General features: G+C 49.9%; 1 protein-coding gene across 7 annotated transcripts in view; it reads left to right on the top strand.

The window, feature by feature from the left end:
* fbxl16 (F-box and leucine-rich repeat protein 16) overlaps positions 1–13,363 on the top strand; it is a 300,505-nt gene extending 287,142 nt beyond the window's left edge. For all 7 annotated transcript variants that reach the window (XM_072481747.1, XM_072481743.1, XM_072481748.1 and 4 more), the window contains 2 exons: positions 9,256–9,319; positions 11,843–13,363. In XM_072481747.1, the coding sequence (XP_072337848.1) occupies positions 9,256–9,319; positions 11,843–11,991 (213 nt within the window). In that variant the 3' untranslated portion in view covers positions 11,992–13,363. The remainder of the gene's footprint in view (positions 1–9,255; positions 9,320–11,842) is intronic.
* The last annotated feature ends 342 nt before the right edge of the window (positions 13,364–13,705 follow it).

The raw sequence follows: 13,705 nt of genomic DNA, 5'->3' as shown, positions 1-13,705 counted from the left end.
TCTGCACAGACAGTGACCCAAGCTGGTAATCGAACCTGGGACCCTGGCGCTGTGAAGCAACAGTGCTAACCACTGTGCTACCGTGCCAGCCAAAAGAGCCGTAGAACTGACGTTGTCCCTGGAGAATGCGGAGAAAGGAGCTCAGGAACTTCAAGGATTAGACTAGACAGTTAACAAGGCTTTGTCAAGAGCAGGTCATGTCTGACAAATTTAATTGGGTTCTTTGACACGGTGACACAGGCAGTGGCTGAGGGTAGTGCCATGGATGTTGTATATTTGGACTTTCAGAAAGCATTTAATACAGTATCACATGGTAGGTTGGTTCGCAAATTAAAACTGTTTTGGATTTATGGGTCCCTGACAGCATGGATTAGAAGTTGACTAAGAGATAGGAAACAGAGGGTAGGTACAGATGGCCATTTTTCAGACTGGGACGAGTTGAAAATGGTGATCCCCAGGGATCAGTGTTGGGGCCCTTGCTTTTTCTGATTTATAGAAGTGGGTGCTGAGGGCACAAATATCTAAATTTGCAGATGATGCAAAGCTAGGGAGAATAGTGAATTATGAAGATGACTCTGAGCGACTTCAGAGGGACATTGACAAATTGACCAAATGGGCAGACACCTGGCTGTTGAACTCAACGCAGTGAAATGTGAGGTACTGCATTTCGATAGAAGAAACACGGGGAGATAATACAGGCTCAATGGTACAACTTTGAGGGAAGTACAGGAGCAGGAGGGACCTTGTGGGGGAGTGAGAGGGGTGGGGGGGGTTTCAAATTCTCTGAAGATGGCCAAGCAAGTTGAAACAGTTGTTAAGAAGGCTGGGTTCATAAATAGAGGCATAGAGTATAAAAGCAAGGAAGGGATGCTACACCACTACAAATCATTGGAGTATTGTGTTCAGTTCTGGGCACCTTATTTCAGGAAGGATGTTAAAGCCCAGGAGAGAGTGCAGAGGAGATTTACTAGAATGACACCAGGAATGAGGAAATCTAGATACAAGGAAAGATTCGAGAAATTGGGCTTGTTATTCTGAGAGCAGAGAAGATTAAGAGGTGAACTTATTTTTAAAAAATATATATATTTATTAAAGTTTTTAACACAATTTTTCTCCCTTACAAACAATAAAAAAAGAAACGAGAAATCGCGCAGAGCAAGATATATACATGGCAAAATAGTATATTTACATAGCTTTGTACACTGGCTCTCTCCCGTACGTGCCAGTTTCCCCGACTCTTCATGTTATCTCTTGCTCATCCACCCCCCCCAGGCAGCTCCCCCACCCCCCCTCCCCGGATGTTCCCCCCCCCCAGGTTGCCGCTGCTGCTGACCGACCTTCCTCAAACGCTCCGCGAGATAGTCGATGAACGGTTGTCACCGCCTGTAGAACCCTCTCAAGGCAAACTTAATCCTCTCCAACTTTATGAACCCAGCCATATCGTTTATCCAGGCCTCCAGGCTGGGGGGCTTCGCCTCCTTCCACATTAGCAAGATCCTTCGTCGGGCTACTAGGGACGCAAAGGCCAGAATGCCGGCCTCTTTCGCCTCCTGCACTCCCGGTTCGTCCACTACTCCAAATATTGCTAGCCCCCAGCTTGGCTTGACCCGGACTTTCACCACCTGAGATATTGCTCCCGCCACTCCTCTCCAGAACCCCTCCAGTGCCGGGCACGACCAAAACATATGGACATGGTTCGCCGGGCTCCCTGAGCACCTTCCACATCTGTCCTCTACCCCAAAGAACATGCTCAACCTCGCCCCCGTCAAGTGAGCCTTAAATTGTATCAGGCTGAGCCTGGCACACGAGGAGGAGGAATTAACCCGACCCAGGGCATCAGCCCACAGACCTTCCTTGATCTCCTCCCCCAGCTCCTCCTCCCATTTACCCTTTAACTCTTCTACCAGCGCTTCCCCCTCTTCTCTCATCTCCTGGTGTATTGCCGACACCTTGCCCTCCCCGACCCATGCACCCAAGATCACCCTGTCTTGAATTTCTTGTGCCGGGAGCAACGGGAATTCCCTCACCTGTCTTCTCACAAAAGCCCTCACCTGCATATATCTAAAGGCATTTCCCGGGGGTAACTCGAACTTCTCCTCCAGTGCCCCTAAGCTCGCAAACGTCCCGTCAATGAACAGGTCCCCTATTCTTCTAATCCCCGCCTGATGCCAGCTCTGGAACCCCCCGTCCATCTTCCCCGGAACAAACCGGTGGTTACCTCTGATCGGGGACCATACCAATGCTCCCATTGTGCCCCGGTGCCGTCTCCGCTGGCCCCAGATCCTTAACGTTGCCGCCACCACCGGGCTCGTGGTATACTTTGTCGGTGAGAGCGGCAGCGGTGCCGTCACCAATGCCCCCAGGCTCGTTCCTTTACAGGACGCCATCTCCATCCTCTTCCATGCCGCCCCCTCGCCCTCCATAACCCACTTGCGGATCATCGCCACATTTGCTGCCCAGTAGTAGCTCCCTAGATTTGACAGCGCCAACCCTCCTCGGTCCCTACTGCGTTCCAGGAACCCTCTCCTTACCCTTGGGGTCTTATTCGCCCACACAAACCCCATAATACTCCTGCCTACTCTCTTAAAAAAGGCCTTAGTGGTCACGCTGGGAAGGCACTGAAACACAAACAGAAATCTTGGGAGGACCACCATTTTGACCGACTGCACTCTGCCCGCCAGCGAGAGCGGTAACATGTCCCATCTTTTGAAGTCCCCCTCCATTTGCTCCACCAATCTCGTCAGGTTCAGTTTATGTAGGGCCCCCCAACTCCTGGCTATCTGGATCCCCAGATACCGAAAGCTCCCGCCGCCCTCCTCAGCGGTAGGTCCCCTATCCCTCTTTCCTGGTCCCCTGCCTGTAATACAAAGAGCTCACTCTTCCCTACATTGGGCTTATAGCCCGAAAAAAAACCAAACTCCCTTAGAGTCTGCATGACCTCCACCATCCCCTCCATTGGGTCCGCCATGTACAGCAACAGATCATCCGCATATAGCGACACCCGATGCTCTTCTCCCCCTCGGACCACCCCCTCCATTTATTAGACTCCCTCAATGACATGGCCAATGGTTCGATCGCCAATGCGAACAACAGGGGGGACAGGGGGCACCCCTGTCTCGTCCCTTGGTACAGTCGAAAGTACTCCGACCTCCGCCGGTTCGTCACTACACTCGCCACCGGGGCTCTGTAAAGGAGCTTAACCCAACTAATAAACCCTCCCCCGAACCCAAACCTACGCAGCACCTCCCAGAGGTACTCCCACTCTACTCGGTCAAAGGCCTTCTCCGCATCCATAGCTGCCACTATCTCCGCCTCTCCCTCCTCCAATGACATCATCATCACGTTTAAAAGCCGCCGCACGTTTGTGTTTAATTGCCTGCCCTTTACAAATCCCGTCTGGTCTTCATGGATCACCCCCGGGACACAGTCCTCAATCCTCGTGGCCAGCACTTTTGCCAGCAACTTTGCATCCACATTGAGGAGCGAGATCGGCCTGTACGATCCACATTGCAGTGGGTCCTTGTCCCGCTTTGGATCAAAGAAATTGTCGCCTCCGACATTGTCGGGGGCGGGGTCCCCTCCTCTCTTGCCTCGTTAAAGGTCCTCACTAGTAACGGGGCCAACAGGTCTACGTACTTCCTGTAGAACTCCACCGGGAACCCGTCCGGTCCCGGGGCCTTCCCCGCCTGCATACTCCCCAAACCCTTGCTCAGCTCCTCCAGCCCAATTGGTGCCCCCAAGCCAGCCACCTCCTACTCTTCCACCCTCGGGAATCTCAGTTTGTCTAGGAATCGTCTCATCCCCTCTTCCCCCGCTGGGGGCTGGAATCTGTACAGCTCTTCATAGGAGGCCTTGAACACCTCGTTTATTTTCGTCGCACTCCGCACCGTGGCTCCCCTTCCATCCTTGACTCCCCCTATTTCCCTCGCTGCCATCCTCTTACGGAGCTGGTGTGCCAGCATCCGACTAGCCTTTTCTCCATACTCGTAGATCGCCCCCTGCGCTTTCCTCCACTGTGCCTCCGCCTTCCCTGTGGTCAACAGGTCAAACTCCGTCTGGAGCCGTCGTCTTTCCCCAAGTAATCTTTCCTCCGGGGCCTCTGCGCATCTCCTGTCCACTCGCAAAATCTCCCCCACTAACCTCTCCCTTTCCATACCCTCTGTCTTCTCCCTATGAGCCCTAATGGAAATTAGCTCTCCCCTGACCACCGCCTTCAACGCCTCCCATACCACCCCCACCCGCACCTCCCCGTTGTCGTTGGCCTCCAAGTAGCTTTCGATACACCCCCTCACCTTCCCACACACCACCTCGTCCGCCAGCAGTCCCACATCCAGCCGCCACAGCGGGCGTTGGTCCCTCTCCTCTCCCAGCGCCAGTTCCACCCAGTGCGGGGCCTGGGCCGAAACGGCTATGGTCGAATACTCCGTCCCCTCCACCCTCGGGATGAGCGCCCTGCCCAGAACAAAACAATCTATCTGGGAGTAGGCTTTGTGTACGTGGGAGAAGAAAGAAAATTCCCTGGCCTGCGGCCTTGCAAACCACCATTGGTCCACTCCCCCCATCTGATCCATAAACCCCCTGAGCACCCTGCCCGCCGCCGGCCTCTTTCCAGTCCTTGATTTGGAGCGGTCCAGTGCTGGATGCAACACTGTATTGAAGTCCCTTCCCAGTATCAGGCCTCCTATTTCCAGGTCCGGAATGCGCCCCAACATGCGCTTCATGAATCCTGCATCATCCCAGTTCGGGGCGTATACGTTTACCAACACCACCCACGTCCCTTGCAGCCAACCGCTCAGTATTACACATCGCTCTCCATTGTCCACTACAATAGTCTTGGCCTCAAATGACACCCGCTTTCACCTATATTGCCACCCCTCTATTCTTCGCGTCCAGTCCCGAGTGGAATACCTGTCCTACCCATCCCTTTCTTAACCTGACCTGGTCCGCCACCTTCAGGAATGTCTCTTGGAGCATGGCCACGTTCGCCTTCAGTCCCTTTAAGTGCGCGAACACTCGAGCGCTCTTCACCGGCCCGGATTGGAGGGGCTCTCCCCCCCCCCCCCCTGCCGACTAGCCATCTCCTTTTCTGGGCCAGTCCTGTGTCCATGCCTCCCTCACCCTCCAGTCCCCCAGACGGGGGACCCCCGTCCCGACCACCTCTTCTATGTCCCATTCCCTTTCAGCCAGTGCAGCAGCAACCCTCCACCCCCCCCTTCCCTCCCCTCCGCTAGACCCCTGTCTAGCTTTTTTACTCCCCCCATGTCACTCCCGTAAGTCAGCTGACACCTGCTGACCCCGGCTACCCCCGCTATCCCATTGACCTCCCCGTGTGGGAGTTCCCCCTCCCACCTTTCTTCCCGTGTGCAGGAAAAACAAAAAAACCCCGCTTTCCAAAGCCCGCTCCGCCCCCTCTGGTGCAGCTCCTGTGTCTCTCTCCCCCAGCCCATGTAACATTTCATGTGCGTGATTGTGATTGACCCCCTATATACAACAACCATCACACATCAAACCTCAAATATCCCCCCCACCCTCACAAACCCTCAGTTAGAGTCCAACTTTTTGGTTTGTATAAATGTCCACGCCTCTTCAGGCGTTTCAAAGTAGTAGTGTTGGCCCTTGTATGTGACCCACAGTCGCGCTGGCTGCAGCATTCCAAATTTCACTCCTTTCCGATGCAACACCGCTTTGGCCCGGTTGAAACCCGCTCTCCGCTTTGCAACCTCCATGCTCCAGTCCGGGTATATTCGGATCTCTGCATTGTCCCACTTACTGCTCCGCTCCTTCTTGGCCCATTTCAGGACCCACTCTCTGTCCGTGAACCTGGTGAAATCTCACCACCATCGCCCTTGGCGGCTCATTTGCCCGGGGCCTCCTCGCCAGCACCCGGTGTGCCCTGTCCAACTCCAGCGGCCTCGAAGGGGCCCCCGCGCCCATCATCGCCTCGAGCATCGTGCTCGCGTATGCCCCGGCATCGGCCCCCTCCACTCCTTCAGGGAGACCCAGGATCCGCAGATTCTTTCTCCTCGACCTGTTCTCCAGGTCTTCGAGTCTTCCCGCCCACCTCCTGTGTAGCGCCTTGTTCTGCTCCACTCTCACCACCAGGCCCGAGATCTCGTCCTCGTTCTGACTAACTCTTTTTTGTACCTCCTGGATCTGAACCTCGTGGGCCTTCTGGGTGATCCCTAGTCCTTCGATTGCCGAAAGCATAGGCGCCAGCATTTCCTTACGCATCTCCTCGCGCTGCTCCTCGAAGCAGTGCTTGATAAACTCCTGCAGCTCCACTTTGTCTCTGGCCGCCGCCATTTTGTCTTTTCCCCCCAGTTTTTCCCGTTGCTCCAATGCCACTTTTGTGGCCGTTACACTTCGAGTCCGTTTCATAAAAGTTGGAGGGGGACCTCCCTCTTACCTTCCCCACGGGTCGGTATCAAAAAAAGTTCAGTCGGGGCTCTTCTAACGAGCCCGAAAGTCCGTGGTAACGGGAGCTGCCAAATCGTGCGGCTCAGCTCCGCATAGCCGCAACCGGAAGTTCAGGAGGGGAACTTATTGAGGTGTTTAAAATTATGAACAATTTTGGCAGACTAAAGAAGGATATTCTGTTTTCACGAGTTGGCATGTCAGTGACCAGGGTCACAATTTTAAAAAAAATGTTAAGTACCCAATTCATTTCTTTTCCAATTAAGGGGCACTTTAGCGTGGCCAATCCACCTACCCTGCACATCTTTGGGATGTGGAGTGAGACCCACGCAGACACAGTGAGAATGTGCAAACTCCAAGCGGACAGTGACCCGGGGCTGGGATTGAACCCGGGGCCTCAGCGCCACCATGCCTGCTGCCCAGGGGTCACAATTTCAAGATGGTCAGCAAAAGAGCTCGGAATGAGATGAGGAGAAACCTCTTTACTCAGAGAGTTGTTGGAATTTGGAATGCACTGCCTGGAAGAGTGGTGAAGGCAGATTCCAGAGGCGGTTTCAATAGAGAGCTGGAGAGACATAGACGTAGACACAGAATTTACAGTGCAGAATGAGGCTATTCGGCCCATCGAGTCTGCACCGACCCTTGGAAAGAACACCCCACACCTCCACCCTATCCCCGTAACCCAGTAACCCCACCTAACCTTTTTGGACACTAAGGACAATTTAGCATGGCCAATCCACCTAACTTGCACGTCTTTGGACTGTGGGAGGAAACCGGAGCACCCGGAGGAAACCCACGCACACACGGGGAGAACGTGCAGACTCGGCACAGACAGTGACCCAAGCCGGGAATTGAACCTGGGACCCTGGGACATATTTGAAAGGGGCTACAGAGATAGGGCAGGAGAATGGGACTAGCCGATGTGGTCACAATGGAATGAATCGCCTCCTTTTGTGCTGTAAAAATAATTAAAGATTAATCGATGGTAGCGTGCTCAGTGTAGGGCCACCCCTGAACAAGAAGACCAGTTTCCCCATCGAGAGCACGGACAAGCCCCACCCACCGTCTGTTCGCCACTCAGTCACGGTACTCAAGAATAGGGACAGACGGCTGAGAAATCCCAGAAATATTAGAGAAGCTTCCCCAGAGAACTTCAGGAAACAGTTGCAAAGCTGTTGTACCTGTGGCTGAAGGACACGCACAAGACAAGGCTGCCAGAATCAATAAAACAAGTGCTTCTCAGGCCAGATGCCAAAGCCACCTCAGGTCCAGGCCTTATAAATCCACCAGCCTGAACAGGACAAAATTATTCAATTGTGAAGTCACACAGGATCAGAGGTGAGCTGGCAAGATGGATACAGAACTGGCTAGGTCATAGAAGGCAGAGAGTAGCAATGGAAGGGTGCTTTTCTGATTGGAGGGCTGTGACTAGTGGTGTTCCGCAGGGTTCAGTGCTGGGACCTTTGCTGTTCGTAGTATATTTAAATGATTTGGAGGAAAATGTAACCGGTCTGATTAGTAAGTTTGCGGACGACACAAAGGTTGGTGGAATTGCGGATAGCAATGAGGACTGTCAGAGGATACAGCAGGATTTGGATTGTTTGGAGACTTGGGCGGAGAGATGGCAGATGGAGTTTAATCCGGACAAATGTGAGGTAATGCATTTTGGAAGGTCTCACACAGGTAGGGAGTATACAGTGAATGGTAGAACCCTCAAGTGTATTGACAGTCAGAGAGATCTTGGTGTACAGGTCCACAGGTCACTGAAAGGGGCAACACAGGTGGAGAAGGTAGTCAAGAAGGTATACGGCATGCTTGCCTTCATTGGCCGGGGCATTGAGTATAAAAATTGGCAAGTCATGTTGCAGCTGTATAGAACCTTAGTTAGGCCACACTTGGAGTATAGTGTTCAATTCTGGTCGCCACACTACCAGAAGGATGTGGAGGCTTTAGAGAGGGTGTAGAAGAGATTTACCAGGATGTTGCCTGGTATGGAGGGCATTAACTATGAGGAGAGGTTGAATTAAACTTGGTTTGTTCTCACTGGAATGTAGAAGGTTGAGGGGCGACCTGATAGAGGTCTACAAAATTATGAGGGACATAGACAGAGTGGATTGTCAGAGACTTTTTCCCAGGGTAGAGGGGACAGTTACTGGGGGGCATAGGTGTAAAGTGTGAGGGGCAAGGTTTAGAGGAGATGTACGAGGTAGGTTTTTTACACAGAGGGTAGTGGGTGCCTGGAACTCGCTGCCAGAGGAGGTGGTGGAAGCAGGGACGATAGTGACGTTTAAGGGGCATCTTGACAAATACATGAATAGGATGGGAATAGAGGGATATGGACCCCAGAAGTGTAGAAGATTTTAGCTTAGACGGGCAGCATGTTTGGCGCAGGCTTGGAGGGCCGAAGGGCCTGTTCCTGTGCTGTACTTTTCTTTGTACATTTGCCTTGTGAACAGTGTTGGAAAAAACTGGCAGTACAGGTAATGAAAGAGAGAGTTGTAGAAAGGTTGGTGCATAAATAAAGACTGTTTCACATCTGGATTTAGATAAAAATAAAAGCACCCAAGCAAAATACCCTATTTACTGCAAATGTGCAGGAGTTGATGGCTTAGAAACCATCTTTACTATCTCATGATGCTACGATACCAGTTCGGATATAGGAAATATCGGTGTTTGTTGTTTGTGTTTTTGCTGAAAGAACTCTTTCTAAATGAGCTCTAACGTTGCCTGCATCTTCCTCGTGTTACCTCATTCTTACCCCATACCAATAGAAGCCAATGCAATTCATATTCATGAAATAATATCTGGGTGAATAACTTATTCCGATCCTTCTTTCCACAGGTACAAGATTTTGGTTTACAACATCTCTTCGGCATGAGGAGTTTACGGTTACTTTCATTAGCAGGTGATTAATTTCAGTTTTATTAAACATTCCAGTATCTGGCAAATTAGTCGAAGGGAGTTTTCCCAATTTCTATTCAGATGACCTACTTCATAATAAAAAGACAACAAGGATGTTTGTATTGTGTGAAACAATAAACCACAAGGTGACACTTAGATAGCATAGGGCTAAATCGCTGGCTTTGAAAGCAGACCAAGGCAGGCCAGCAGCACGGTTCAATTCCCATACCAGCCTCCCCGAACAGGCGCCGGAATGTGGCGACTAGGGGCTTTTCACAGTAACTTCATTGGAAGCCTACTTGTGACAAAAAGTGATTTTCATTCATTCATTTCATGTATTACAGAGCATACCTTACTTTACTTCTGCAATGTAACTGCAACTTAGAAAGGCCCAGCGTAACGTAGCAGTGTGATAGTTATGGGGTGGCTTTCCCAGAATGTAGGATCATTGGATAGAGAGATTGTAAATTTGATGGAGCTTTCAAATAACAGGCAAGGAGGGAAAAGTTGGCTCTCAGATTTGCAGGCACCTCCCTGAAGATATTAGTATCGGAGGAGAAGACCAGAAGGGTCTCACAACATGGGAAGAAAGTATCTAACAGTTTGGTGAAGAAAGCTGAGCTGGAAAACACAGATCAGATCCACCACAAGGACTTCACCACTGGAGTTAGGTACCATTCTGCAAGACATTTAATGGGCTCACAAGTACAGCAAATGTCAGCACAGCCACTCTTTTAAACATCTCTCCCCTGCTCACAGTCCCTCTCCCCCAGCATTCGGAGCAGTGACCACTCCTGCAACACATCCCTCAAAAGCAAACACAAGGCACCCCCTTTTCATTCTCACTTTTCCCCGGAAATAGGATCATTGCTGTCTCTCCTGCTTCCACTCATGTGGCATCAATTGCACAACTATCAACTCCTCTTGTGAGTTCTTTGTCAGTTCATATTCAACCACTTACTTCCCACTCCAAACCTTCCCAATCTCCTAGCAGCAATCTTAGTCCTCCTCCCAGTTTATACACTGCACACAGAAACCTCAAACCTGCCTTCTAGGTACCTGCAGGAGTAGACAGTGTGCGGCAGAAGGCGTAAGATACAAGCAGTGGAGGAGCACCTGTTCTTGTGGCCCTCATCCAAATGAAGCAGGAAGCAAGAGAAACCCGGGGCACATCAAAAGCTGACAGCTTTGGAGATGGCAAGACTGGCAACATTTCTTTGAGCAGAATGACTGCTTAATACTCGCGCCTGTTCCAGAACCACAAGCAACTGCACTTTCAGACAACAGTAATGCAATGTCAAGCTTTGCATCTGTGAATGCCCAGCCAATGAAAACCGTCCTAACTCTATCCTTCTCTTCTTTCCTGGAGAAAGAAATCAGAAAGAACCTGATCAGCAATCTGCCGAAGAGGAAACCTCAGCGGGCAACACCTCTCTTGAGGAATCACAGACATGCGCTATATCCTTCCCACAGAGATTGGTACCCCTGAAGGGGAGGAGGGAAGGGGAGGCAGATAGTGAGTGAGAAATGAACAGCACACGCAAGTAACAGCTGCTGAATTACAGCATGCTCCAGGTCAGCAAATGCTGTACGTATTCATAGAATGTACAGCGCAGAAGGAGGCCAATCAGCCCATCGAGTGGGCAGGTGGCAGAATCCATGGAATCGTTCACTGTCCTCATTTGTTTACCATCTGCAAACTGCTGTCCTCAATTGTGGCCACAGAGGGAGCTAGTGGGTGCCTGGAAGAGTGAAGATAAGCTAGTTTGTACATTGGCCGAGGCAGGTCAATGGCATGGGACAAGGGGGTGGCAAGAACTGGGAGGAGGCGAGTGGTGTGTGGCTGCGACCAAGAAAGTTAACGTGGAGCCCGAGAAGCACACATGGGTCTCCTATCTCCTAAATATGCAGGCATTAAAAAAAATTAAAACTTACCTTTAAAGTCCAGGTGTTCCTTTAATAACCGTTGCTTTGGCGGGAATGCTGACCCTAGCTTCAAATCAGTGACTAACACACCTTATAAAGTGTGCTTGACAGGGGTTATTTACACGATTTGCATATACAACGGGCCTAACCAGTGTTTAAAGTGTGGGCCCTGGATTATACACAAACCTTTATCTATATAGTGGGCAGTGCATTTATGGTGTAGAATGTGCATGTGCCTGTCACCCGCCATATTGTGTGGCAAAGTGTCGATTCTATGCATGTGGCACTAAGAGATTTTCTCGGCCAATTACCTGAAGTATTAGGGGACAGTAAGTAACCATGGTACTTCTGAGAGGGTGACCATCAAAAGAGAAAACTAGGAAAAAAAGGAATAATTAATTTACATTAATAGGTTACTCAATGCGGCCATTGATACCTAGCCTACATAACTCAGGGAAGAGATTATGAATGGATTATGCTGTCCTCATTTTTGGGATTAACAGTTTCATCTTCAGACCCTATCCCATCAAACATTTCCCATGTGGTTTATTTGCTTTCTGTTTCAAAAGTCGGGTGGTAACGATGCTCTTTTGTCTCCTAGGGTGCCCATTACTGACCACCGCAGGTCTCTCAGGCTTGATTCAGTTGCAAGACTTGGAGGAGCTGGAACTCACCAACTGCCCTGGTGCTACACCTGAGCTCTTTAAATATTATTCCCAGCACCTGTCCCGCTGTATGGTGATTGAGTAAAGACAGCAGGGATTGGCTGTTTACACAGAATTACCACCTCCAGCCAAACCCAGCGCTGATTACCAATCAGAGTAAAGCTTGGAGACGAATCTGCATCGGCTCAGCGATAGGAAAATGTTTTAACGGTGTCAGGAATGAGAGAGAAACTGTGAATATTAACAAACTGAGATTCTTTTTGCTTTGGTGTGCACCAGAGTCATCCCATTCTCTGTCTGGATGTGTGAATTCCACAGTCATTCCTGCTCATCACACTGCTCTTTTTAACTCAATGTGGAGTGGTTGTGACCAGGCTTGTTCTGAGCATGTGCAGCGTTTGCAGGTAGCTGCTGTCACATGCTGCTGCCGTAACTCTTGTGTTTCAGTGCCGGATCTCTGTAATGTGTCTTAACGTCTATGTAGAATTCCGTTTGCTGAAATGTTCCCCCCCCCCCTCCCCCTGCGGATGTGAGGCTGTATTTCTCTTATTAGAAACAGAGTTGTGGTTGATCATTCCTTGCACCAGGGATGGATGTTAAGCATCTCTTCCGAAGCCGTTGTCAACTGAATCCCATTGACTCTACCTGACTTGGCAGCGGAGGCCTGTCTCCACCAGCCCGCATATTGGCAGACATTTCTCTTTTAACTTGGTATTTTCCTTTTCAGTTTCTAATGATGGCTGGTTCACTGCTGGAATCTGTAAGAGGAACAAAGTGTGTGTGTGTGGGGGGGGTGGGGGGGAGGAGGGACTGGATTTAGACGATTGGGTGCAATGCGAGACTTTTTCGGTGCAGGTCGAAGGACACATGGGGAAAGGTCAGCATCAACGATGGTCCATTTCATTCCTGAAGACTTCAGAAATGGGCTGAGCTGGACTGTTTTGATATCTGCAGGAGTTTGCTTTCATCGAGACCAAAAGAAGCCCACTCTGATTCTGTGCCTCCTGCGACTGCAGGATGCCTTTTGGACTTTCTTATTGTACATATTTTTCTGTCTGTTTGGATACTCTTTAAAAAAAAAGTTATAGCTTATATTTGCTAAGTGTTTTCCTGTGCTGTCACCTACTGGCTCGCCTGTGATTTATATAATGCATCGCTTTAAATGAAAAGGTACAGGAGGAGCTCAGACAATAAGGTGAAGAGGAAGGCGTGCACTCCATGTGTCATCTGTAAAAATACCAAGCTCCTCTAATTCCCCTCCTCCTCCCTCCCACAATACAATGACATTTTACAAAGAAATTCAAAGCAGAAGCAAAAATATTATTTCTAACATTGCTTTCAGCTGGATTGTGATGCCTTTGTTGTGTACAGTGTGATGCTTCCATGCTGCAGTATCCTTTCGGAAAGTCAGTCCACTGTCAGTACAAATATTCTTAAAATAAATATTCCAAACAAAACACCCGAAGCCTTGTTAATCTTATTGAAAGTGCTTGCAAAACGAATACATTAAAGGCCATTTCAAAGTAAATCGCTATTCTGGTTCCCTGCCAGCCTAAACCCGACACTTGCTTGCTAAAACCCAAATGCTTGCTAAATCGGTGTCATTTCAGTGTTACTCATAGCTCCAAAACTGGTATTGTCCTAATGGCCCATTCCACTTAGCGTAGGCCAATGATTACCCTTTCAATTTTGAGGTACAGATGTTGCATGAATGTTTTCTTCAAATTTATTTTAACTCTTACACTGATACAACTATCGATGTATCAATTGCGGTACGGTGGCGCAGTGGTTAGCACTGC

Source organism: Scyliorhinus torazame, chromosome 17 (genome assembly GCF_047496885.1).
Source record: "Scyliorhinus torazame isolate Kashiwa2021f chromosome 17, sScyTor2.1, whole genome shotgun sequence".
NCBI classification, from domain to species: domain Eukaryota; kingdom Metazoa; phylum Chordata; class Chondrichthyes; order Carcharhiniformes; family Scyliorhinidae; genus Scyliorhinus; species Scyliorhinus torazame.
Note: the sequence above shows the minus strand (reverse complement) of the source record. Positions and strands in the feature narration are given on the sequence as shown.